Source organism: Brassica napus, chromosome C1 (genome assembly GCF_020379485.1).
Source record: "Brassica napus cultivar Da-Ae chromosome C1, Da-Ae, whole genome shotgun sequence".
Classification (NCBI taxonomy): Eukaryota; Viridiplantae; Streptophyta; class Magnoliopsida; order Brassicales; family Brassicaceae; genus Brassica; species Brassica napus.
The window spans coordinates 41,754,348-41,776,079 of NC_063444.1; the positions used below are offsets into that span (position 1 = coordinate 41,754,348).

General features: G+C 38.9%; 4 protein-coding genes and 1 pseudogene across 10 annotated transcripts; 2 read left to right on the forward strand and 3 right to left on the reverse strand.

Moving 5' to 3' along the window:
* Positions 1–1,364: 1,364 nt before the first annotated feature.
* On the reverse strand, positions 1,365–7,605 carry LOC106434405 (annotated as a pseudogene).
* A 113-nt stretch (positions 7,606–7,718) lies between these two features.
* On the forward strand, positions 7,719–10,218 carry LOC106434403 (protein SAWADEE HOMEODOMAIN HOMOLOG 2). Of its 4 annotated transcripts, none has more exons than XM_048744549.1 (9): positions 7,719–7,977; positions 8,401–8,486; positions 8,583–8,628; positions 8,718–8,913; positions 9,027–9,096; positions 9,199–9,250; positions 9,346–9,489; positions 9,577–9,696; positions 9,782–10,218. In XM_048744549.1, exons 1-9 carry the CDS (start codon positions 7,924–7,926, stop codon positions 10,034–10,036), a joined length of 1,023 nt encoding a protein of 340 aa, XP_048600506.1. In that variant the 5' UTR covers positions 7,719–7,923; the 3' UTR covers positions 10,037–10,218. The 4 variants fall into 4 exon arrangements, with proteins under 4 accessions (XP_048600506.1, XP_013730725.1, XP_013730727.1 ...); XM_013875271.3 differs by having other exon boundaries at positions 7,720–7,977; positions 9,021–9,096; positions 9,779–10,218; XM_013875273.3 differs by having other exon boundaries at positions 7,720–7,977; positions 9,021–9,096.
* A 559-nt stretch (positions 10,219–10,777) lies between these two features.
* LOC106434399 (VQ motif-containing protein 20) lies at positions 10,778–13,478 on the forward strand. The gene has a single exon (XM_013875265.3). The coding sequence runs from the start codon at positions 11,231–11,233 to the stop codon at positions 12,071–12,073; it is 843 nt and encodes a 280-aa protein (XP_013730719.1). The 5' UTR covers positions 10,778–11,230; the 3' UTR covers positions 12,074–13,478.
* A 1,849-nt stretch (positions 13,479–15,327) lies between these two features.
* On the reverse strand, positions 15,328–19,404 carry LOC106434406. 4 transcript variants are annotated; one of them, XM_048744548.1, is made up of 7 exons: positions 18,908–19,404; positions 18,332–18,560; positions 17,814–18,218; positions 17,414–17,731; positions 17,001–17,338; positions 16,236–16,486; positions 15,328–16,095 (listed from the first exon to the last, which is right to left on the reverse strand). In XM_048744548.1, the coding sequence occupies exons 2-7, from the start codon at positions 18,520–18,522 to the stop codon at positions 15,505–15,507; spliced, it is 2,094 nt and encodes a 697-aa protein (XP_048600505.1). In that variant the 5' UTR covers positions 18,523–18,560; positions 18,908–19,404; the 3' UTR covers positions 15,328–15,504. The 4 variants fall into 4 exon arrangements, with proteins under 4 accessions (XP_048600505.1, XP_013730731.2, XP_013730734.2 ...); XM_013875277.3 differs by having other exon boundaries at positions 16,236–16,489; positions 18,908–19,144; XM_013875280.3 differs by having other exon boundaries at positions 18,788–19,046.
* A 77-nt stretch (positions 19,405–19,481) lies between these two features.
* LOC106434393 lies at positions 19,482–21,309 on the reverse strand. The gene is made up of 3 exons (XM_013875259.3): positions 20,545–21,309; positions 20,362–20,448; positions 19,482–20,119 (listed from the first exon to the last, which is right to left on the reverse strand). The coding sequence occupies exons 1-2, from the start codon at positions 21,001–21,003 to the stop codon at positions 20,368–20,370; spliced, it is 540 nt and encodes a 179-aa protein (XP_013730713.2). The 5' UTR covers positions 21,004–21,309; the 3' UTR covers positions 19,482–20,119; positions 20,362–20,367.
* Between the last annotated feature and the right edge of the window lie 423 nt (positions 21,310–21,732).

The window sequence follows — 21,732 nt, forward strand, 5'->3', positions numbered from 1 at the left end:
CATCAATACATCTTACTTACATTTAATTACAAAGACAAAAATACCAAAATTTGATCAACTACGAGATTTTTAAATATATTCAAGTAATGTTTAAAGCTCCGTGACAAAACCTGAAGCAACGACAATGGCTGCTACCACAGCTTCTTGAAACTCGGAGTTAACAAGGTAATAAGAACATTTCTTTTTGAGGATCACATGATCACATTCTTGAAGCCTCGCTTCTACCGTCCACAGTTGTTAAACACATCTTACTTACTGCTACAATCAATTACTTCCCCAAAGCATTGAATCCTCAACATAATCCCATCGATGTTCTTCTTCCCCTCCCTCTTCTATATAACCTTATGAATCCATTATCCATTCAAGCCACACTTCTCCGCTTTTCAACACAAACAGATCATACAATGGCTTTTAGATTATATGTGTTCAAATTCAAACTTTTTTATCATTTTGTTTTATAATTTTTTCAAATTTTTAATTTTTAATATTTATTTTTTATTTTATAAAATTTTAAATCTCAATCTCAATTTCCACCCCTTAAATCTAAACCCTAAGGTTTTGATTAGTTAACCTTAGGGGTATAAGTGTATATTTACCTATTTTATGAAACATTTTGGTTATTTTGATCCTTAGAGTCTATATTTGTGACATAAATTTTTTTATTGCTATCCTAGGGAATTTCCCAACATAATATGATTACAAAACAACACAAATATAAAATTAATTTTCTCAAAAAAGTTAAAACAAAATACTGATTCAAGATTTAAAGATTTAATTGAGTGAATTTGATTAATTATAAAAACTATTATCATCCAAATATTTATCAAAAATATAGTTAAATATTTCTGAAACACAATACATTTATAACAAATATTAATATATTTATCTGAAATGAAGTTTATTTAACTACTTTAAAAATGAATCATTTAAAAGCTAAAATCATATGTATATAAATAATAAATGCATCAAAATACAAAATATAGTAAAATTCATCGATTTAGAGAATCAAAATGAAAAATATTTAAGTATTGTCAATTTTTTTTAATGAAATTTTTAGTGTAAAGTAATCTAAACTATTTTTAAATATAAAAAATAATGACATAATTCGCGCGTAGCGCGGAGAAAAGATATAGTTTTAGATAAGAGTACCTTGAAACCTTTTTGTAAGCGTTACCTTTGGCCACAGTAAAAGGAATCTACATCTTCCCAACAAATTTAATTTTCTTCTTATTTATTTTTTGGCAAGGATCTAACGTAATAGGTAAGCTTTTCTGTAAACCCTGAAGTTTCATTACTATAATACTGATTTCTGCCACTTGTGAAGAACACTCATCTGCACCCAAATTTGAGAACATTCCCCTCAATCGTTTAGAATTCATCAAAATTATCACCAAAATATATCAACTTATATACATATGTTCCTGCCTGGTCATAGCTGCACACATCGGATCAACTAATAGAGATCTATAGTACTATCAACAACCAAGACAGCTTTGTTTCGCTTACAACCCGACAAAAACCCATAAGATCGGACTTTAGCTGCAATCGCATGTTTCGTTTTAACCACCACCGAACCACTTATTGTGCCCCTCTTTATCAGATAACAATCTGAAATATAAAAATTGACCTGCCATGGTTCCAGTTACCACAGTCCATCCACTGCTAGCCTCACTCGAATCATAGACACTTGCTCGCATCTTTGTCTTGAATAAATTACAGTTTACATCTCTTGCTGTTGAGTCGTCACTGCGCATTAAAGAGTTATTATCATTCTTGTAACTGTTGTTCTGGAAATATAAAGGCTTGGAAAAAATGTGAACTGTAATTCAAAAGACTCACAATTACTCACACACACATAAACTATGATACAACATCTGAACTAAAACCATAGAGAACAGAACATGAAAAGTTTGAATTTTTAAGAAAACAGAGTAATGATGCCATTACCTCTTGCATTTCCTTGAGGATGACATCACGCTCTCGGTTAATCCTCTACTCCTCGAATTTAGAATTCTGCAAGATATTATAGACTATTCTCATCTTTTTGAATTCCCAAACTATACTCAATCTTTTTGCCACATATGTATATGTTCTTATCATCTTCCGACCTCGCTACAACTAAATCTGCATTAAAAAAAAAACTGAAATGCAACACATCAAAGAAAAAGAAGAAAGAAACCAAATTTTCTAAATATGATCATTTCATTTGAAAGCTACTGACTAATCAGTAATCACATTCCCAAATAAGATCCTTAAAGGCGCACACCAGTTTAAACAATAAACTCAATTCAAACAGCATATCACATAATATCTTGATACATTCTAAAAAATCAAAGCTCAATAATTGCATAACCTGAGATCAAAAGTGAGAATAGCAAATCACTAGGTGAAAGGCATTACTTCTCTAGTCTCACACCTATCAAAAAACCCTGAAAAATGTGACTAATCGGACAGTTCTTACTCGTATGATTCCATTTTATGGAGTTTACAACAGAACCGAGTGTGGGAGTATGGTAGATCCGGGAACCACCGGATACAGCCTCCATTGTTGGTTGACCTAATTAGAGCTTGCAGTAGACATGAACCCTAGAAACTAAAGGTCACAAAAGCTCATAAACAAAGGAAATGAAAAGAACGAATTGTGAAGATGATGTTCAAGGGATGAAGCTTACCTTTTTATAGGGGAGGTACACCGCCTATATAAGAGAGATAAATAACATTGACTGATGTGAATTGATGGAGTTAACAAGTTATGAATCAAGACATCGTTTCGGAGGATATAAGCCAAATACGAATCGACGGAATCAAAGCTTAACTCATAGACTATTCACGACGGTACATCTCCTGAATCTCAATAATGATTTTACAAAACAGAAACCCAATAAATGAATACGACAAAGCCTATAAAATGTAAGAACAAATGAAACAAAACGCAGAGTTTAAAGAGGGACAGGTGTCGCAGTTTGAATGAATTGATGATGTGGCATCACCAGGAAAGATACAAAGTCTACTTTATATAATAAGAAGAAGATATCGACTTTTATAAACCAAGTAATGTCTTATACATGTCCATGTCCATGTCCTTTCATGTTTTCCCATACACATAGATTCTTACCCTCACAATAATTATTTTCCCCACATTTGAGCCTGTAAAGTACGAGCATAGCTGAGCCCAAAACATCCAAACAGTGGAAGCTTATTCGTTTTCTGATTAGTGTTATTTCTTCAAGTGTCTTGAGTTAAGGTTTGAGCTGGAGTGTATATTGCCTCCAAATTTACTTGCTGCACGACTAAGAGCGTGTGGGATGAGAACATGAAAGACGTCAAGTTTCATGCATATTCACAAAATCAGCGGTTGTTGTGCCCTTGACATCGTTGGTTTGAAAGCAAAGCTTCAGAAACTCTTCAATTGCTGAGCCAACATCAAATAGAGATCAAAACTGTCACCAGACTTGATGAAAAAGACAGACATAGATCAATATACATTTGTTAAATACTTAATTAAATTGGTGTACAATACATTGACAGAACATACAAATTTTTGTAATAGATATAAACTGATGTGTGCTTTGTTCAAAATCTTCATGATTCTCATATCTACTCTTCTCTGCGACAGGACTAAACTGCTCTTTGTTACTTAACACTCTCGCTCCTGATTTTGAAATCTCCACTTATCATCAAAATCCATTTCTGTTTCTTAACCTCTAACACACTCAGAGATCATGCTCAGCTACAAGCCTACAACCTCCTGAGTCCTGAGACAAACTGATGCACGCCTTCTCCTTAGCGAACGGAAAATCAGCTTCCTCTAAACTAGAAAATGTAGATTTACCATCAGCTTAGTCCCAATCACTCTCATCATCTTTCTCCTCTTCCCCGTCGTCATCATCATCATTCTCCCATTCGGATTCATTGTATGACGGGTTTTTCGCAGTCTGCAAGAATCAATTAGTGAATGAAGTAACAGAGCCGCAAATGCATGCGTTGTGAAAGTGTATTAGATTGGAGATCCACAGTTGAGGAAGCGAGACCACTTACAAGTTCGTTCTGCATTTGCTCTATTGTTTTCTCCAGTTCAGAGATATGCTGACTAAGTGCCTGCAACAGTCATCACAGAGAAGTTTCCGTAAGCAAACACTACGATCAACTTTGAGAATATATGGAATGCAATTTTGTGCGGAGAAAATTTCGAACCTCGTGACGTTGAATTGCAATGGAACGTTTCAATGCTTTTGCTTTTGTCAGAAGATTTCTTGGTCTCAAGCTAACTGGTCTCTGGTAATTCTTTCCACGGTAATAAATAAGAGCGAATCCTTTAGGAACCTTCTCTATTGCCACAAGAACTCCCCCGCTCTCGTATTCTAGTAACCGAGCCGTGTCTTCAACAAACGCAAAACTCTTCTGTTTCGATATTAGTTTCACCAGTTCTCTGTGCTTCCAATGCAGATGCATATTCTCGATCACTCCATCGAAAACACCACGGATACCTGTTAATTATGTTCATCGTCCAACAATGAGACATTTGTTCGATTCTATTACAACCTCCTCCCATTCACTGCAGCCCTAGAGGAAACTGATGGAATGATCAAGTTAACAGCACTCACCTAAGGGTAAGTATGACTTCATTTTCAATCCCACTTTCCGGAACATGATTCTCTCTTCCTCAGAGATAACCTCTTGATCATAATCAGGTCCGTTTGGAATCATGGAGGCTTCTATTTTGGACAACAGTTTCTCTGCTCTATCAAATTTCGATTGGGACTGTCACAAACCAACAGAGAAGTTAAGTACAGTAAACGACTTTACAAGTTAAAAACTAACAACCAGAAAGTAAAAGGTCTAACTTACAAGGTCTAGTTTGTGCTGGATTCGTTTAACAACTCTGGCACTCGCGATCCTTGAAGCTTCCTCAATCATCTTTTCTCTATGGTCCGGAGTTATCTCTTTTCCCCATCGGGCTTGCGCCTCATAAAACTCGGCTAGAGTGCCAGCTTCCGCTAGTACTTTTTCTCCAACAGGCTGAGTAGCCTCAATGTCTCGAATTCGTACCTTCTCTTCAACATCTTGAATCTCTTTTGTTAATTCTTGTCTTTCCGCTAGAGTAGCCGCCACACTTGATGGAAGGAAGTCCTTCCCACGATATATTACAATGTAATACTTGTTTCTGAGCAGCAAGACACCCCCTGTCAATGTCTATAGCGAAAAGACAAGAAATAAATGAAGAAACTTAGCCTTCCGCCTGAGACTTTTCAATTTTTTTTTGCTACTTAAGCAAATGACCACTGAGATCCTCCTCAAGAGATTGCCCGAGTGCTCAGTAAAAGCTCACAGTAAATAATACACATGCATGGATCTTATATTTCTTATAGTTTCCCTATTTCTTCTAGTTTAATATTAACATCCAAGCACAAGGAATACTCACTATAGAATATAGAAACATTAGGTGAGGAAGTAAGTAAAACACTTCTTGAAATTTCTAATTATAATTATAATCATTAGATTGCCATATGAATATACTCCTAAATATTCATACAAAATTTGAGCTTAGGGGGAACGGCATATACTATGTTCTATCAGTTCGTGAGACCGTGTTAGTAATCATCTCAGCAGTAACTTTTCTCTAACATTTGACATTAGAGAAAAAAAAAAAGAAAGACCTTTATCTCATCAGACATCAGTTTGTTGTTTGTATTCTGGATACCTCGCTTCACGGCGATCTTTGCAATCAGACTTTTCTCCCAGAGCTTGAGTATAGCAGCTGCCAATCCTTGGTGATTTCTGTTCCTACCTATAAAATGCAGATTCAAGTCTTAAACATGGTACACTAAACAGAACCCTCCGAGAAAAATTAAAAGTAGGAACTAGACAGCATCTTACCAAGAGAAAAATGGCAGGGGAGAGTTTTACCAATCTTCCTGAGATTAGTCATTTCGGCATTGGTCAAATTCGATCTCATCCCAGTAGGAAGAAGCCTGAAAGGTGTTTTATAACCAAGGATTGTAGGAGGTAGTAAGTCAGCGTTCACAGGTAGCACACCAGTACCCCACCACTCGTGAAAACGTGGGCCTAAGCTGTCTAATAGACTGTTGAATTCAGCTTCTTCTTCTGTCATACCCTCCTTGCGAATCGGGTTTTTGACAATGGGATCTTTAATTTCCGGAGGTGCATTTTGATAATCTTTGGCATGTCTCGCTTCATCACCAGCAGAAAGACACATCTGGAACAAAAAGAGTTTCTTCAGGTCTGGCCATTTGGTTAGAGATCATATAAGGTCCTCGATAGTCAAGCCCACGATAAACCACCATTACACTTCCTGCCCTCCATATCACCATTCCACCAGTTCGACGCTAGCTGCCCATTAGAGTAAACCCAATCAGTTCTTACAAATCTAAAATTTAGACATTCATGTGTAGCAAAGTTTTGTTTCTTAACAGTCAGTGCTCAGCTCCATCTCTAGTTCTTACAGACCTCTTAAATTCACCTAATTGATATGCATTTCCCTAAGTTCCTAATGTTCTAATAAAAGAGCTATAAGTCTATAAGCATTCTATTACAGAAGTTGAGAATATGTTTTTCACAGTTTCCACTATTGTCCCTACAGAGATAATGTCTCATCCAATAGATCATATAGCTAATCTAACTTCATGTTATCTCTTGGGATCACCAATGTAAGTATAGGAACTGACCTCAACTATCTCATGAGCCGTCTTCATGTCACGAGCAAACACTTCATGGAACTTAAGCCTCACAAGCTCTTCTTTCCTCCAAGTATCATTAATCTTCTCCATCACTGCTTGCGTCAGCCCAGCTTTTGGTATATTAATCTTCACCCTCAAATACATCCCCTCCCCTCTCAGCCGTCTTAGCTCAGAATCCTCAACCGTAAGCTCCGCCAGTGACGGAGCTCTAACTCTCCTCTTCTTCAACGCCATAACTCCATCTCCTTCAATCCTCTCCGCCGCATGTTCCTCCTCGTTCTTCTTCTCCCATGGCAATAACACATCATCATCCTCAACTTCACTCTCTTCTTCTCCCTCAGCAAGGATCACATCAGGCTTCACCCACTCTCTCTTCAACAAATCACCCAATCTCTCTTCTCCCGTCACCGCCTTCACATCCCCACCGTTATCTTCTGCATCCTCCTCCTCGTCAGAAGCTAATCCTAGATTCCGTAGACGAAGCACGATCTTCTCAATCGCGCTTTGTCCTCTATCCTTCTCCTCCACATACCTGAGTTTCGCCTCCGCCGAAGGGATTTCACCTCCGCCGTTATGTTCGTTCGATTTCTTCGCGGCGGATGACGACGGAGGCCACTTATCGTCCAAGGAGGATTAGGTTTAGAATCCCGGTGATCCAATCGCCGGTTGTTACGGCTCCCGTTGTTGCTGCTACGCTCGCTCGTGCGGAGCGAAGAGAATGGCCGAAGAACGCGACGCGAGGGCTTCGCCGCGGAGAGTGAATCAAATAGCAACGCGTGAAGCGAAGGAGAAGAATGGTAGCGTGAGGTCGAAGTCAAAGGAAGAGAGCTTCTCAGTGGCATTTCTGTAAATTTAGTCGCAACCAAAGCCATTCAACTGTCTTCACTCTTCTTCACCATCCCCGTTTGGATACTACACCATGTGGATAAGATTTTTCTACTTCTTCTTCTCGGGTCTCGAAATGGGCTTATTTAATGGGCCTATATATAAGCCCGTTTTACTGTAAACTATAAATAAAACTAAAAAACTACGTGGCGGAAGAAAATTTAAGCTATCCGGCTAGGGTAAATCCGGTTTCGTTGTCCTATCGAGTCACACCGGCATTGCGTGATTCGCCGGAAAATTTTGGCGAGAGAAACTCCGATCGATTTCACCAAGTTCCGTTTTTTCTTTCTTAATTCCTATCTTCGCGCTTGTGTTCGTGAAACGAAAGAGACAACTTTCGATGGGTCGACCTCCTAGTAATGGCAGTCCAGCGTTCCGATTCAACCTCGCCGAGGTAATTGAATCTTTGATGGATGTTCTCTTTGTAAAAGTTATGTGCTTTCTGTTGCATGAAGGAGGTTTTCGATGTTCCTGTGTTGAGACTAGTTTCTGGGTAATGTTTGGTTTGTTGCTTAGGTTTAGGGTTCGTGATAGGGTTTTTACTCGATCAGTTCCAACTTTCCTTTTTGTGAAAGATCTGTAATTTATATCTGTATGTGCCTTTTGGGGTTTAGATTCATAAGTTTCATGATAGGGTTTACTCGATCTGATCATTTCGACTTTCCTTTTGTGAAAGTTTTGTAATTACTACCAGCATGTGCCTTTTGGGGTTTAGATTCATAAGTGGTTCTGTCTGTTGTGTTTTGTAAGTTCTTTGAAGAAGTTTTTGTTTTTATCTCGTTTGCTTTGGCTGATCATCTTGAATGTTGTTTATAAGGTAACGGAGATGGAAGCAGTATTGAAACAGCATAACACAGCAATGCCAGGTCGAGATACACTTGAAGCTCTTGCTGATAAGTTTAGGTAATACTATATAAATATTACTCCTTCCTTGGTATTTTTAGAGCCTCTATTGTGTTGTGTGTGTTTATCATCTAAAAAAGTGTTTTGCTTTCTCAGTGACACAGTGGAGCGGAAGGGGAAAACTGTTGTGCAGTTCAAACAAGTACTGGTTCCTTACTTTCATGATTCATAAGTTTTTCTTTTCAGAGGATCCGTTCTTGGACTTGGCTTTTTAATGGGGTGTTGTCGCAGATATGGAACTGGTTCCAGAACAGGCGATATGCTTTAAGAGCAAGTAGAAACAAAGCTCCTGGGAAGCTAAGTGTATCTTCCATGCCGCGTGGTCTGGATCCAACAAACCCGACGAGGAGCGTGCTTCCACCATCAACCGGTCCTAAACCCACTCATATGATTGGAAATCTATCCGGGATGACACCTGCGCCTCCCGGTATGACTTATAGATATTCTACTCGCAAAATCAAATAGGTTGAGTCGTTGAGAAGCTTATTCATTTGAATTAGATTGATGCGGCTTTCATAATGCTTACTTTCTTAGCTCCAGGTGTCATGAGGAGTGGTTCAGACAATTCTTACTTGGAATTTGAAGCCAAATCTGCCAGGGATGGTGCATGGTGATTATTCATTCCCCTTGCATTGTGATACTTTTCTTCAAAACCTCATTACTTTCAAGTGTTTTTTTCTTTCTAATATGTTTCTCTTTTGTTTACTTACAGGTATGATGTGCAAGCTTTCCTAGCTCATAGAAACTTGGAGATTGGTGATCCGGTAAAATCCCTAACCGGTTTCCAGTTAACTACTTTGTTCCTCCGCTTCTTCTTTTTATTTTCTTATAACATATAGTTTCTGTTGGGGTATTGCAGGAAGTGCAGGTTCGATTTGCGGGTTTTGAAGTTGAAGAAGATGAATGGATAAACGTCAAGAGACACGTAAGGCAACGGTCACTCCCATGTGAAGCATCAGAATGTGTTGCAGTTCTTGCTGGAGATCTCGTGCTTTGCTTCCAGGTTTAAAAACTAAATTTTCTAAGCATTCAGCGATAAGATGTCATGTGAGTTTTATCTCTGACTGGTCTTTTGTTATGACGTCTTCAGGAAGGGAAAGATCAAGCTCTTTACTTTGACGCCATTGTTCTCGATGCACAAAGAAGGAGGCACGATGTCAGAGGTTGTCGCTGCAGGTTCTTGGTGCGTTACAGCCACGACCAGTCCGAGGTTTGAACTTTCATCTCTCTTGGTAGAAAAGTCTTTTAGCAAAAACCCTCTTCACTCACCTACTTTGGGTATTTTATTCCAGCAGGAAATCGTCCCCTTGAGGAAGATTTGCAGGCGGCCAGAGACTGATTACAGGCTACAGCAACTCCACAGTGCTGCCAATGACTTTGCTAACTCCAAACCCGCTCCAGATGCGGCTGCAAAAGCTCCTCTTCCACCATCCACCGCCTCAGCCCCCATTGTTCCACCTGATGTGAAAGATCCGAGCTTGAGCGCCGCTTCAGCTACTTCAGCTCAGCCTAGCTCCAATGCAGCCACTGTCCCAACTGGTTCTGCTTAGGTCATCAGCTATGTCTCCATTTGGTAACTATATTCACAGTCAGTAACTAGAGTCGTAGAGGTTAAACTTGGGATCAAGAGCTTTTGTAATGTTACAGAATCACCAAGTACATCTGAAACTGTATCATGCACCATTTTATTTAATACTTCATGGATGATGGAATATTTATGGTTTGTTCATCATTTGTTGATGGTCGTCATCAGCTATTGGTTACATAACATCATAGATTGGTTTTGCTGGATGATCACAAACCACTTAGACTACATTGTCCAAAAGCTGCAAACACTAAAACAATAATGGCCTAAACGTGGAAGTTGCAGCTGGAAAGATCCATGCCCACTAAACTGAGGTTTCCTTTACACCCACATACACAAAAACGTAGTTGAAATTTTCCAACAAGGAATGAATATAAGTGTATCATCACATCATTTATAGACAAGATCCATATGTTTCACTGTTGAATTTTTCATCGTCATATACTTATAGTCTGGTAGAGTTGTGAGACATAAGCTAGAATCTTGAGAGTTGAGACACAGACCAATCCAAGCAAAGAGATGTGCTTCTATGTAAGTAATATTAAGTCAATGGGTCGAATTTCAAACGAAAATCTTTTCTTGTCCTCAAATGATAGATGACAAGAGTTAGGTTCAACTTAAATGTTGATTCAGTTCTTTTCTTGTCCTCAATGAGCAAAAACGAACTTTGTTCCACCATTATAGATAACTGAGCTAACCATCAAAAAAACATGTGACTGATATTAAAAGAAAAAAAAAACATTAATAAACATGTGATTAACAATGAGATCCATAAATCTCTCGGTTAATTATCTACTAATCATCACGTTTTTTAAAGTTTACACCTGGATTTCAGCAATATAGTGGCGTATATCTCTTAACTGTGTTAGCCTCAGAAAAAAAAAAAAATTCTAACTAAACCTAATTAATTACATAAAGATAAATAAATAATCTCACGTGGCCTAATACATCCACTTAGAATACGCGCCAGAATACACGTGGGACAAGAGAAGAACGTTATAAAAGCCACTCCTCCTTCACACTTCAACATCTCTCACGCAACACACTAACACGAATGTCATTTTGTTTTAATTACTTTCAATAATTTTTTTGGTTATGATTCATTTGTTTGTTTAAACAAAAACATTACTTCTTCAAATTTATTATTTAATAATATTAAATGAACTCAACATTCAACGACCAGCACCATCTGAAGAGAGAGCCTAATGACAACTCCAGCGTCGGAATCATATATCCTCCGTCACCTTCTCCCTTGCTAAAACTAAACAAAGACTCCCACGTCATCAAAAAGCCACCCTCACCGTCGTCTTCCTCCTCTACCGCCGCGAAGCCTCGCCAGCCGGTGATCATCTACACGAACACGCCCAAAGTTATACACACCAATCCTAAAGATTTCATGGCTCTTGTCCAGAAACTCACCGGAATGTCCCACTCCGAGGAAGATTCCGGCGGTAGCAGCAGCGCGATAACAGATCGTGGAGGTAAATCAATCAACCGGAGTGTCTCTGATCTCACCGTCGACAGAAAAGTTAACCGGACTCGCTGCGGTGGTGGTGGTGGACATAACAGCTACAACAGAAGCTATTCCGGTCCCGGAGGAGCTAACGGGAAAGGGATTTTCTTCAGCAATACGACGATTTGCGAAGATAGTGAATCGTCCTCTGTGATCACAACCGATGAGAACATGGGAGGAGGAGGAGGAGAACATGGACATGTCAACTCGTCGCTACCGTATTCAGCGGTGGCTGTTTCTCCATTTCCTCATCCTCCGCCACCACCTCCACCTCCTCCTCAGTCCATGTACGATGCGACCAATGGGATTAACTACAGCTCTTACTTCTCGACGCTCTTGCCGGTGAATCCAGCCGATAATTTTCTTTGCGGGAATCAAAACTTTGCTAATTTTGATGATCCGCTTTACTTCATGCCGAATATGAGGAGCTCCTTCTCTTCTTCTTCCTCTTCTGGATTTGATGGCTTAACTGAGTTTAGAGATTTTTGACATTGTTTTCATCAAAAACAAAAAAAAACATTTTTGATTATCTTTTTTTATTTTTTTTCCTATCCAGGAAAATAAATTTTGTTTTTTTTTTTTATTATTTTATCGGAGGTTTTGAGAATGAACTAATAAATTTTGGCATTAGTTATGATCCCTTTACGTTTATTTTATAGTCGAAATAATGCTTTATGTGATCATATGTTGTTTTTAGGTCATTTTAAAATCACCCAATTTGGGGATTTCTTAAAGGGTTTTTCACCAATAAAACAAATAAAAAATGTTAAAAAAAGAAAGAAAATGAATGTAGAAAAGTGAGATGAATACTTCAAATATTTTTTTGAAAAATCCATTATACATGTGATGCCATTTTAGATATATATTAAGTTACAATAACTTAGTATAAAAGAGTAGCTAGCCTAACAAGAAACCTAATATCCTCTCGACCTCGTCTCTTTCAACTTTTAGCCGCCGGAGTAGCTTCTCTTCTGGCCGGCTCGTGACGGCTCCGTTAGCGTCACTGTCGGCCCAGTTTGAATGTTTTCTTCTTCTATTATAGTTTGTGTGGTTAGAGCTTCGGATCTGAACAAACGAAAGGTTCCGGGTTGAAGTGTTCGTGAACCGCCGTTCTGGTGGTTCTGAACCTACTGGTTGGAGTTCGTCGTTGATTTGTCACGGTGGATTCTGATGGGTTTAAGCCTTTTGTCCTTTTGTGTTCTGTTCTTGTGTTGGTCCTCTTGTTTGCGCTTGAATCCGATTAGCCTTGCTTAGAGTGTAGAGGATTACTTAGTTGGTTTGTGATTCAGCGACGGTGACGCAGCGGCGCAGTGGTGTAGGATGAGCAGTTGGTTGGTATCGTTGTCGAGAAGAAGCTGGTTTCAGGGCACCTCTCCCAGTTGCTAAGGGTCCTTCTCTAATCCCTTGAATAAGTTTGTTTTCCTGGTCTGTCTTTGGTCTTGGTTTATCCTCGGTGGCTTCTAGGTGAAGCAGTATAAAGAGGTTAAGGCTTTGAAGCGTCCAGATGAAGGGTGTGTTGAGTAGGGGGTTTAATTTGTATTGGGTGTTGTTTATTTGTGGGTGTTGTTTTGGTTTCGCAAAGTGGTTGTGTGTAGTCATTGTGAACGAGTGGTTCAGATGAAGGTGCTGCTATTCTTCATGAAATCCTCTGCGGTGCGTGCTCTCTTACTCTGTTCGTAGTGAGAAGACCGGTTAATCATAGTCAATTAAGTTCGTTTTCTATTATCTCTTATTAGCCTGTTCTTTTGGATTCTCTTAGTTAGCTGCAAGATGTAGTTATGGTTTATTTGTGATGTTTAGATGCTCGTGTCCTATTGTTGACCTTTAGTTTCCCACCGTTGGGGTTTGGGTTCCGGAGATCGGTATATGTTCTACCGGCTTTAGTGTTTCACCATGTATGGCTCTATGTATAGCTCTCAAATGGTCCGTCCATGGTCCAAATGGGCATGACCAGTTGAACCATTTCAGTTTTGGGCATAATGGGTGGTCCATATTGGATAATGGTCCAAACAAATGTCCAAGACCAATAGAGACCATGTCCAAATGGGCATGCCCATTGACACCCAATAAAATTTATAATTATTTTTTAATTATTAGTCTAGATCTTATTTCTAAAATTTTAAAATTATGTTTACTTTTCAAAATTATAAAAGTATTTTTTTCTTGTCAAAACTGTAAAACTATGTTTTCTTTTCAAAATCGAGAAATTTCATTTTTCCTTCGAAACCGAGAAATTATGTTTTCCCGCCAAAACCAGAAATTCGTTTTCCCGCCAAAACCGAAAATTGCGTTTTTCCGCAAAAACTGAGAAATTACGCTTTCCCACCAAAACCGAGAAATTGATTTTTTCCGCCAAAACCGAGAAATTGATTTTTCCCGCCAAAACCGAGAAATTGTGTTTTTCCGCTGAAACCGAGAAATTGTGTTTTCCCGCTGAAACCGAGAAATTGTGTTTTCCCGCCAAAACCGAGAAATCGCGTTTTTCCGCCGAAACCGAGAAATCGCGTTTTCCCGCCAAAACTGAAAAATTGCGTTTTCCCGCCAAAATCGAGAAATTGCGTTTTCCCGCTGAAACCGAGAAATTGAGTTTTCTCGCCAGAACCGAGAAATTGCGTTTTCCCGCCAGAACCGAGAAATTGCGTTTTTTTCGCCAAAACCGAGAAATTGCGTTTTCCCTCCAAAACCGAGAAATTGTGTTTTCCCGCTGAAACCGAGAAATTGTGTTTTCCCCCCTCCGAAACCGAGAAATTGCGTTTTTCAGCCGAAACCGAGAAATTGCGTTTTCCCGCCGAAACCGAGAAATTGCATTTTCCCGCCAAACTAATGAAATACATTTTTCCGTCAAAATTGTGAAATTATGTTTTCCGTCAAAATCGTGAATTTTTTATTTTAACGATAAAACTATTGTTTTGGGTTAAATTGTAAAGTTGTGTTTTCTTTTGTTAAACTCATAAACATGTTTTAGGAAGCCCATAGACACCTATTGTCCATTTGGTCTTCGCTCAATTGGACCATGTACCAATTGGTCTTTTGTCCAGTTAGACCATTTATTAATTAGACACATCCATAGCCCGCCCAAAATGAATTGGACTGGGCTAGCCCATGGTCAGCCCGCCCAATTGACACCTCTACCTCTATGTTCTCTATGTTATCAATGAAAACTTTAGGACGGAAAAAAAAAAAGAGTAGCCTAACCCCATACAACCCAACAAGACGAGGGAATCCAATCAAAACCAGTTACAAAAAGAGGCAGAGAAACTTCAAGAAAAGGCACAACTCACTCATTAACAAAAGATGTGATCAGTTTCTTAGTATAATCTTTATTCTTTGGCATCATCATGCCATTGACAACAATCTTACAAACGATGTGATCAGTTTCTTAGTTTAGTCTTTATTCTTTGGCATCAAATCAAGCCATTGACAACAACAATCTTACAAAAGATGTGATCAGTTTCTTAGTTGTTTTGTATTCTTTGGCATCAAATCAAGCCATTGACAACAATCTTTTCATTCTAGTCCATTCTTTCAATTTTATGTTTTTTTCTTTCATTTTTGCAACTTAATAAATCATTCTATGTTTTTTTTTATCTAAATTGTCTTTACCAATGAATGGTAAAAAAGGGAAAGAGAAGTTGAAAAATGTGAACAAAATCTTTTTTTTTTCTGACATAAAACTAACTACCGCTTGCCAAAAAAAAAAACAAACTAACTACTGCAAGTATTTGAAGCCGCTACAAACTCTCTTATCCCAAATCTGTAAATACTTTTATTAATTTCAAGATTTAACTCATGATATTGACTCATAACACACAAAAGCACGACATAAAAAAATTCCATGCATAAATGTACATATATGCAGTAAACATAGAAGACATAAGTATATACATACTGTGCAACTATTAAAAAAAACATCCCCTTGCTCATTTTTTCTTCTTGGTTTCGTTCTTGTCATCATGTTGGAGGATCACAGGAGCTGCCGGTATGCTAAACCACCACTCTCTCAACCGCCTAATCAGCCGCTCGGTGCTTGCTCTTCGTGGCGGCGAGTACCTTGTGAAAAGCTCCACAAACACCACGAGAAGCAAGTAACGTCCTGGAACAAAAGCCAACATGGTAGCTGCAACCACCATAGCAACTGCAAACTTCTCGCTAGCCTGAGGGAAAAGCGAGAACAATAAGGCTCGGAACTTGAGGAGAATGATGTTTCCGTCTTGAATGTTCTGTTCTAGCTCCGAGATCCCGTTCTGGACAGCTAAAAGCTGTTCCATCGTGCTCATAGGTGGAGGAGCGGTTACTTTCAGCTCGACCGTGAGCTTTCCCTTGCTGAAACATCTCGTGAGAACCATGAAGATTGCGGAGAAGAGAGACGCAAGAGCAAAGACGTATACAAGCCATCCCTTCCAGATTATTAAACTGGTGAAGAGACAGAAAACAGTAGACTTCATAGGATCGTCCCAATACAACAGAGACAAAACCACGTTCCCTGTTTCCATTACCGGAAGCATCAGTTCCTGCAATAAAAAAAAGGAAAACACAGGTGTTCAATGGTCCTAAACGAAACGATTTTTTAAAAAACGAGTAACTACCGCCTAGCGATTTTTTGAACATTGATAAACACTGTTGTCACTTTGTTTGCTTTTTTCTTTTTTACCTTCATGACGGCTAAGTTGGTGTCAATGCCCTCCATCTTGACACCATTAACAGTCTCTTGTGCAAGCACAACCTTCTCGTAGTTCTTACGTGACTCCTTCACTGCTCTCTCTAATGGATTCACATCTCCAACAACTACTTCACCTAACACAAGACTACTCGTCTTCTCACTCGTTCTGCTTCTTGGACTCGACCCTCCAAACACAGAACCAAGCTGTGAAACCATGTCTGAAGCTGAGGAGTGTAATGTCCCTGCTAAATAAAATTGCATATACATAAAAACATCAACTCCACACGCTTTCAGCAATCACACTCCTGGTTACTATCAAGAAAAATACCATTAGTTTTAAATTATTCTTAATAAAAAACTAAAAAAAAAGTAGTAGGCATGCAGGTTTGGGTAATTCAGTTCAACATCAATCTTACTGAATTAAACCGTCCGGTATTCAGCTAGTTCAGCTTTTTGAAAAACCGACCGGAATTTTTGATTTCGGTTATATTTTGGTTTAATTTTGATAAAATTTCAGATAAGTCAGTTAGCTCAGTTAGTTTCGTATAAAATTTTGTTATTTCGGTTCGGGATTTTGGTATGGTTTGGTTATAATTTTTTTAATAAGAAAACCGAAGTAACCGATTGCCAAACGGAACCGAAAACCAAACTTTTTTGAAAAAAAACTACTGAATCGAACTGAACTCCTAACCAAACTAACCAAAAAATTTCAGTTCGGTTTGGTTTAAAATCCCCGCCCTAAGAAGTAGTATAAACCTGTATCTTTGGATCTATTTGATCGATGAATCTCTCTCGAAGTAGACATCTCAGCCAGCGTCTCAAGAATCAGATCCCCACCAGGAAGCTGATCACAGAGATTGAACGGGAGAAGATTTTCGTAACACATGGAATTCGTCAAACTGAGCTCTTGGATAGCTTGCACACGTATGATCCCAAGTACAGCCTTTGAGAGTGCTTCGTCTCTCGCCAAACCCGTGATCTTGTACTTGTTAATGTATCTGTGAACGTACAACACTTCTCGTATAATAGCGAGCCAGTAATCACGGCGTGTGTGGCCTTTAAGCTCTGGGAACTCCATCACGACTGGTTCTGATCTAAGAAAAGAGATTCAACAAAAGGGTCATTCACAAAACAGAGCATTTTTTTTTCAGTTTGTACAATGGCCTTACAGAGAGATAGACTTGTAAGAAACGGCCTTGTCGAAAAGCCGAGTACCCCAAGGACCGGTTAACTCCGCTTTAACTATTTGCTTTAGATCTTCAGATAAGTCATACCGCTTTGGTTTGTCGTAAGAGACGACTTTTAAGGCCTCAAAATATAGCGAATGGTCCGTTAGAATCAAGCGACCTGGCCATGTCGACATTCCAACATGTTCGAGAACTGGTTGTGTAGTAACCGTCCCGTCTATTTCCAGAATCTTCTCCTTTTTTAGTCGAACACCAGAGAGCAGAGAGGATTCGGACTGAGTCCTCATCTTCTTTATTGCTCTATAAACAAAAAGAAACGAACTGTCAACACAGTGTGATTCCAGAAACATGAGTTATGGCTTGTAAGGATAAGAGACCTTACCTCTCAAGTCCACATAAGTACTTGTCGTAAACAGAGAACTGGAGCCGACCACCCGTTGAAGAAGTAAGCATACCAAAGAGGTTTTCACATATGATCACATCAGCTATGATAGGAACCGCTGGTGCTATCCGTGAGAAGGCTTCTATACTCACTGTTGCATCTTCTTCTACACTGAGCAGAGCCTGGCTAGCAACAGCTGGGACTTCCCAGACAACCATCATGTCAAAGGTTAAACGTCTGAACTTTTTATCGGCTAGATGACCAGTGACTCCCACAGAGAGTGAGAGTGCCCTGAAACAACAGTACTCTAGAAAGTTCCTTGCAAATAGAGAAGGCTGCTTCAGAGATTCAGATGCCTCTTGTTTGAAACTGTCTCGCAGGTCATTTGCAGAAACACCAAGTATCCTGCATCAATAGCATATACACAACTAGCTTTATCTTGATGGAAGCCTATCTACATTATTCGTACAAGACAACCTTTGTAAGCTAGGTGAATAGAGAGATGAAGGGGAACGTACTTAGAACACCTGCGGACAACCACATTGGCAACAGGAGAGAGCTCAGGAATCCAGTTGGTGCCAGCAGATGGGGATCTTCCCATCTCTTCGATCTCTTCATCGAAGGAGCTTTGTTTCCCGAGCAGCCATTTGAAAGAAGAGTCTTTAACCAAACCTTCCAGCATGTTCATGGTTTTGCTCGACATTGGCATAGAACTCGGCCTCACCTTGTTAACCGACCTGGTTCTGTCTGAAACAATCACTCAGTTGAGTTAAATGCAAACTTTATTAGCAATTCAGCTGAAGGTAGTTGGAGGGTAGGTTTTGATAAAACATTTTCCTAATTAAAAAAGAAAGACTAATCTACAGAGAGAAAAAAAACAGAGATTTTGACTATTCCAGAAAAAATTAACTAAAAAAAAAATTTCTTTTTAATTTCAGGAAGAGCATTTAATCAGATGATCTCAGAGAACCCACCTCAGATCTTTAAGGTTTTCGAAAAGATAAAAGAGTGTTTCCCTCTCACAATCCAGACGCTTGGTTCTCGAATGATACGATCAATTTTTAGGGCTTTTTTTAAAAAAAAAATCTTGATACCTCGAGAGAAACTGTATTCCAATGGAGGGGGCTCTCTCAGATTCTGCCTTGATCTAGGGTTTATCCTAAAAAGTAAGAAAACACGCAACGAAGAGAGAGAGAGAGAGAGAGCGACGGGGATGAAGAATAAGGCCTTCCCGAATTGTTCTCCGCCTTGGTGGTGGTGGTCTCGTTAAGACACGGTCACGCGAATCACGTGATTGCAAAACGTGGTTTTTTATCCACGTCAGCAGATACACGTCAGCATATTTCGGATTGAATCAAATGACTTTTATCGTATATGAAGTAATCTTATCCCTCTGCATTCACGATTAGTTGTCGTAAACTTTATCTCCGACACTGCATTTCTCCGTCGTCGTCTTCAGACGAAATCCCGATCAAATGAAACAGGAGAAGATAAAACCTTTTCTAGAATCCACCGAGGATGGAAGACGACGAGGTGAAAATCAGTGTTGAAGAGTCACACCTTGAAGAATTTGAGGTTCAATGCTTTTGATAGAGAGAGAGAATATTAAGTTGGGTAAGAAGATAAGGTTGTATGTTTTATAGATTTCTTCTATAAATGGCAAAACTGTTTCGCAAAAGACAAGACTCAAATATAGTAGTTATAAACCAAGAGAAATACAATGATGAAACGGAGTGTGTATATCCTGTTACATTAAACTCATCATGTATGTTGATTCCGTATCTAAACTCTGCCTCATTGCTTTTCTTAGATCATTCCTTGTTATGAAAGCTTTAGATCATGTGATACACAGCTCAGTCATAATTGTACATTTTGTCATGATTTAGATTTGATACACAGCTCAGTCTTTACCACTGATCAAATCTCCATCATCATCCTGACAGAAACAACAGTATCAATCAGACAAAGAGACCCTAAACTAACAACATATACACACATTCATTCCATCAAGCAAAGAAACTTCCAAGGTGCTAACTTCAGAGATCATCCAATGCTAAGACCTTGCTCCACGACACCACCGCATTATCTTAGTCTTTGATATACGATAGTACTGATGTAATGTAATTAACACCGAAAGCTTCTCTTATCAGTAAAAAGTTGAAAAAATTCAAAACCTGAGAAGGACCCGCGAGTTTGCGTTCCTCCTGTTTTCATCTTGTAGCAAACACGTAAAGTTACACTCCAGTTTCCAGCCTTGAGGCGAGCGATATCACCATCAGGATTTCTCCATGAACCACAATCAAACTCTGCATAAATCTTAGCAACATATATAGTAGTAGGCAACAAGAATACTAAATAGGGAACAAAGATACAAACAAAAAAAAAAACAGCTGTAGATTACAATTAGCTTTGGTAATGAAAAACCACAGTTGTCTTTCTCTGTTTTACAACAAACGGAAGAACGTTAAAGAGACCAAAAGTGAAAATGGCTTCATACAAGAAGAAGAATGTCTTGGGACTCCAAATAGAAGAAAGCAAGGAACCAGACCTTTGATCATGTTTCAGCAGCAGCCTCAGGGACGTCGTAAGAGCATGCTGTTACTTCTTCTGCAAGCCACAATCCGGGGAAAAGAGTCTGCAACCATGGAAAATTCAAATTGTGTTATTAGAGGGAGAGAGAGAGAGAGAGAGAGAGAGAGAGAGAGAGAGAGAGAGAGGAGGAGCTTTTTACATTAATTTGCTTCTGGACAGGTCTCGGTCTCTTCTTGGGCCTACGAGTAGGCTTTTTGCCAACGAAGGCAGTGAAATCATCTTCGATCTCTTGTCTCAACAAAGAAACAGAGAATTTCAATTTCTGCGGCGATGAATCTCCTTCGTGACTACCACCTCTCTTGACGACGACGCCAGTGGGCTCCTCATCTCCCGGCTCGTTGCAAGCAGCTCTCCTCGTCCTCAGATTCCACGGCCGAGCTGCATCGCCTCCTCCATTCCCCAAAGTCGACACCTTTGGTGGATCGAGCCTTAGCTTCCCGTCTCCAAACTCTCCTCCTCCGTCAACAGCGGGAGATCTGTGATCGGGAGAAGAAGCGAGCTTGACGCACCTGAGGAATCTCTGCTCACCCCATCGGAGATAAGGTAAGGTGAAGTTGTGGAGGCGCTTTGATCTCTCCTGAGGCGGAGGGAACTCCATTGATTGATTGAAGAAAGTATGAAAATTTGGGTCTCTCTGTGGCGTGAAGAAGATTCTTTTTTTCTCCTCTCTTTGCAATTTCTTCTGGTGAGCTTTCCTTTCCTTTCCTTTGGAGCAACTTCAAAGTTTCGTTTTTTTCTTCTTTTTTTTTTGGGTTCAAAGTTTCTCTGCTGTGTATTTATTCTCAACAAGTTTGCTTTTTATTCTCTTTGTTCGAATTATTTTAGGGGAGAGAGAAAAAGTTAGGGGAGCGATTGAAACGCTGTAACTTGATCGATCGTTTGTTTTTCTTCCGACTCGTTTAAGAATTAAGGAGGGTAAACATAAAGAGAAGAATTACATTTTTGGAGGGACAATATAGTTTGGCTAACTTAATTATAGAGAAAAAATTCCATATAATAACATAAACATATCATCACCACCAATTATACAATAACACTAGATTAAAATCCGCGCAAACATTATATATATAAATTATTTTATGTATTATATGTTCTTACATATTATGAAATAATAAATATATATTGAATAATTAAAAGTCAGTAACTATTACATATATAATTAAATTGGTGCGAACGTATAAATCAATTTTATTAATCCAAACAATTTTTTTAAAAATTTGATAGGATATATAATTAAATTTAAATGATATTAACATACATAGTATATTTTTAATATTAATGTCTATTAAATGATGTTTTCTACTCATATGTTTTTTTTATCATGTGT

Bases quoted from the DNA above. Each gene is read 5' to 3' on its own strand.
- LOC106434403 (XM_013875271.3), top strand. From the start codon at position 7,924: ATGGGTCGACCTCCTAGTAATGGCAGTCCAGCGTTCCGATTCAACCTC. The intron at 8,487-8,582 runs GTAATACTATAT...TTGCTTTCTCAG, and splicing joins GCTCTTGCTGATAAGTTTAG to TGACACAGTGGAGCGGAAGG. The intron at 9,251-9,345 runs GTAAAATCCCTA...GGGGTATTGCAG, and splicing joins ACTTGGAGATTGGTGATCCG to GAAGTGCAGGTTCGATTTGC.
- LOC106434399 (XM_013875265.3), top strand. From the start codon at position 11,231: ATGAACTCAACATTCAACGACCAGCACCATCTGAAGAGAGAGCCTAAT.
- LOC106434406 (XM_013875277.3), bottom strand. From the start codon at position 18,522: ATGCCAATGTCGAGCAAAACCATGAACATGCTGGAAGGTTTGGTTAAA. The intron at 17,339-17,413 runs GTAAGGCCATTG...CTCTTTTCTTAG, and splicing joins TCTTACAAGTCTATCTCTCT to ATCAGAACCAGTCGTGATGG. The intron at 16,490-17,000 runs GTTTATACTACT...AATTTTATTTAG, and splicing joins AAATAGATCCAAAGATACAG to CAGGGACATTACACTCCTCA.
- LOC106434393 (XM_013875259.3), bottom strand. From the start codon at position 21,003: ATGGAGTTCCCTCCGCCTCAGGAGAGATCAAAGCGCCTCCACAACTTC. The intron at 20,449-20,544 runs GTAAAAAGCTCC...CCATGGTTGCAG, and splicing joins CTGTCCAGAAGCAAATTAAT to ACTCTTTTCCCCGGATTGTG.